We start from the raw sequence: 368 nt of genomic DNA on the forward strand, positions 1-368 counted from the left end.
AAGCTGCTTAACACGGACATTACTTACAGATTCAAACTTAGGCTGGTGCTGCTTCATAAACGAAACACAAGCTTTCCTAACTTCTAGGTGGTGAATTTGAGATAAAAACAGCTGAAAAAAAACAACAAAGGTTGTAGAAGGAAGGAGAAGATTGCAGAGTTTAAGTTACACGTCCCGTTAGGTTTATTTTACCCGTAACTTGTGGGTAACCCCACCACGACACACTCCACAGAGCAGGGTGCCACAGGCAGCGCTGGGAAGCTGCTGACCGGGAGCCCCGGGGGTGATCGCACATCCCTCGCTTCGGGCACCCCGGAGGGGTCTCCGGCATCACCCACCACCCGCGGGCCGGCAGCAGACACCGCCCA

The 368-nt window shown here is 53.0% G+C and overlaps 1 protein-coding gene across 1 annotated transcript in view; it reads right to left on the reverse strand.

Annotated features, from left to right (window-relative positions):
- LOC104411331 (putative bifunctional UDP-N-acetylglucosamine transferase and deubiquitinase ALG13) overlaps positions 1-111 on the reverse strand; it is a gene marked incomplete at its 5' end in the record, with an annotated part of 22,521 nt that extends 22,410 nt beyond the window's left edge. The window contains one exon of the mRNA XM_010021728.1: positions 28-111. Within this exon, the coding sequence (XP_010020030.1) occupies positions 28-111 (84 nt within the window). The remainder of the gene's footprint in view (positions 1-27) is intronic.
- Positions 112-368: the final 257 nt, after the last annotated feature.

Source organism: Nestor notabilis, unplaced genomic scaffold (genome assembly GCF_000696875.1).
Source record: "Nestor notabilis isolate BGI_N333 unplaced genomic scaffold, ASM69687v1 scaffold24110, whole genome shotgun sequence".
NCBI classification, from domain to species: Eukaryota; Metazoa; Chordata; class Aves; order Psittaciformes; family Psittacidae; genus Nestor; species Nestor notabilis.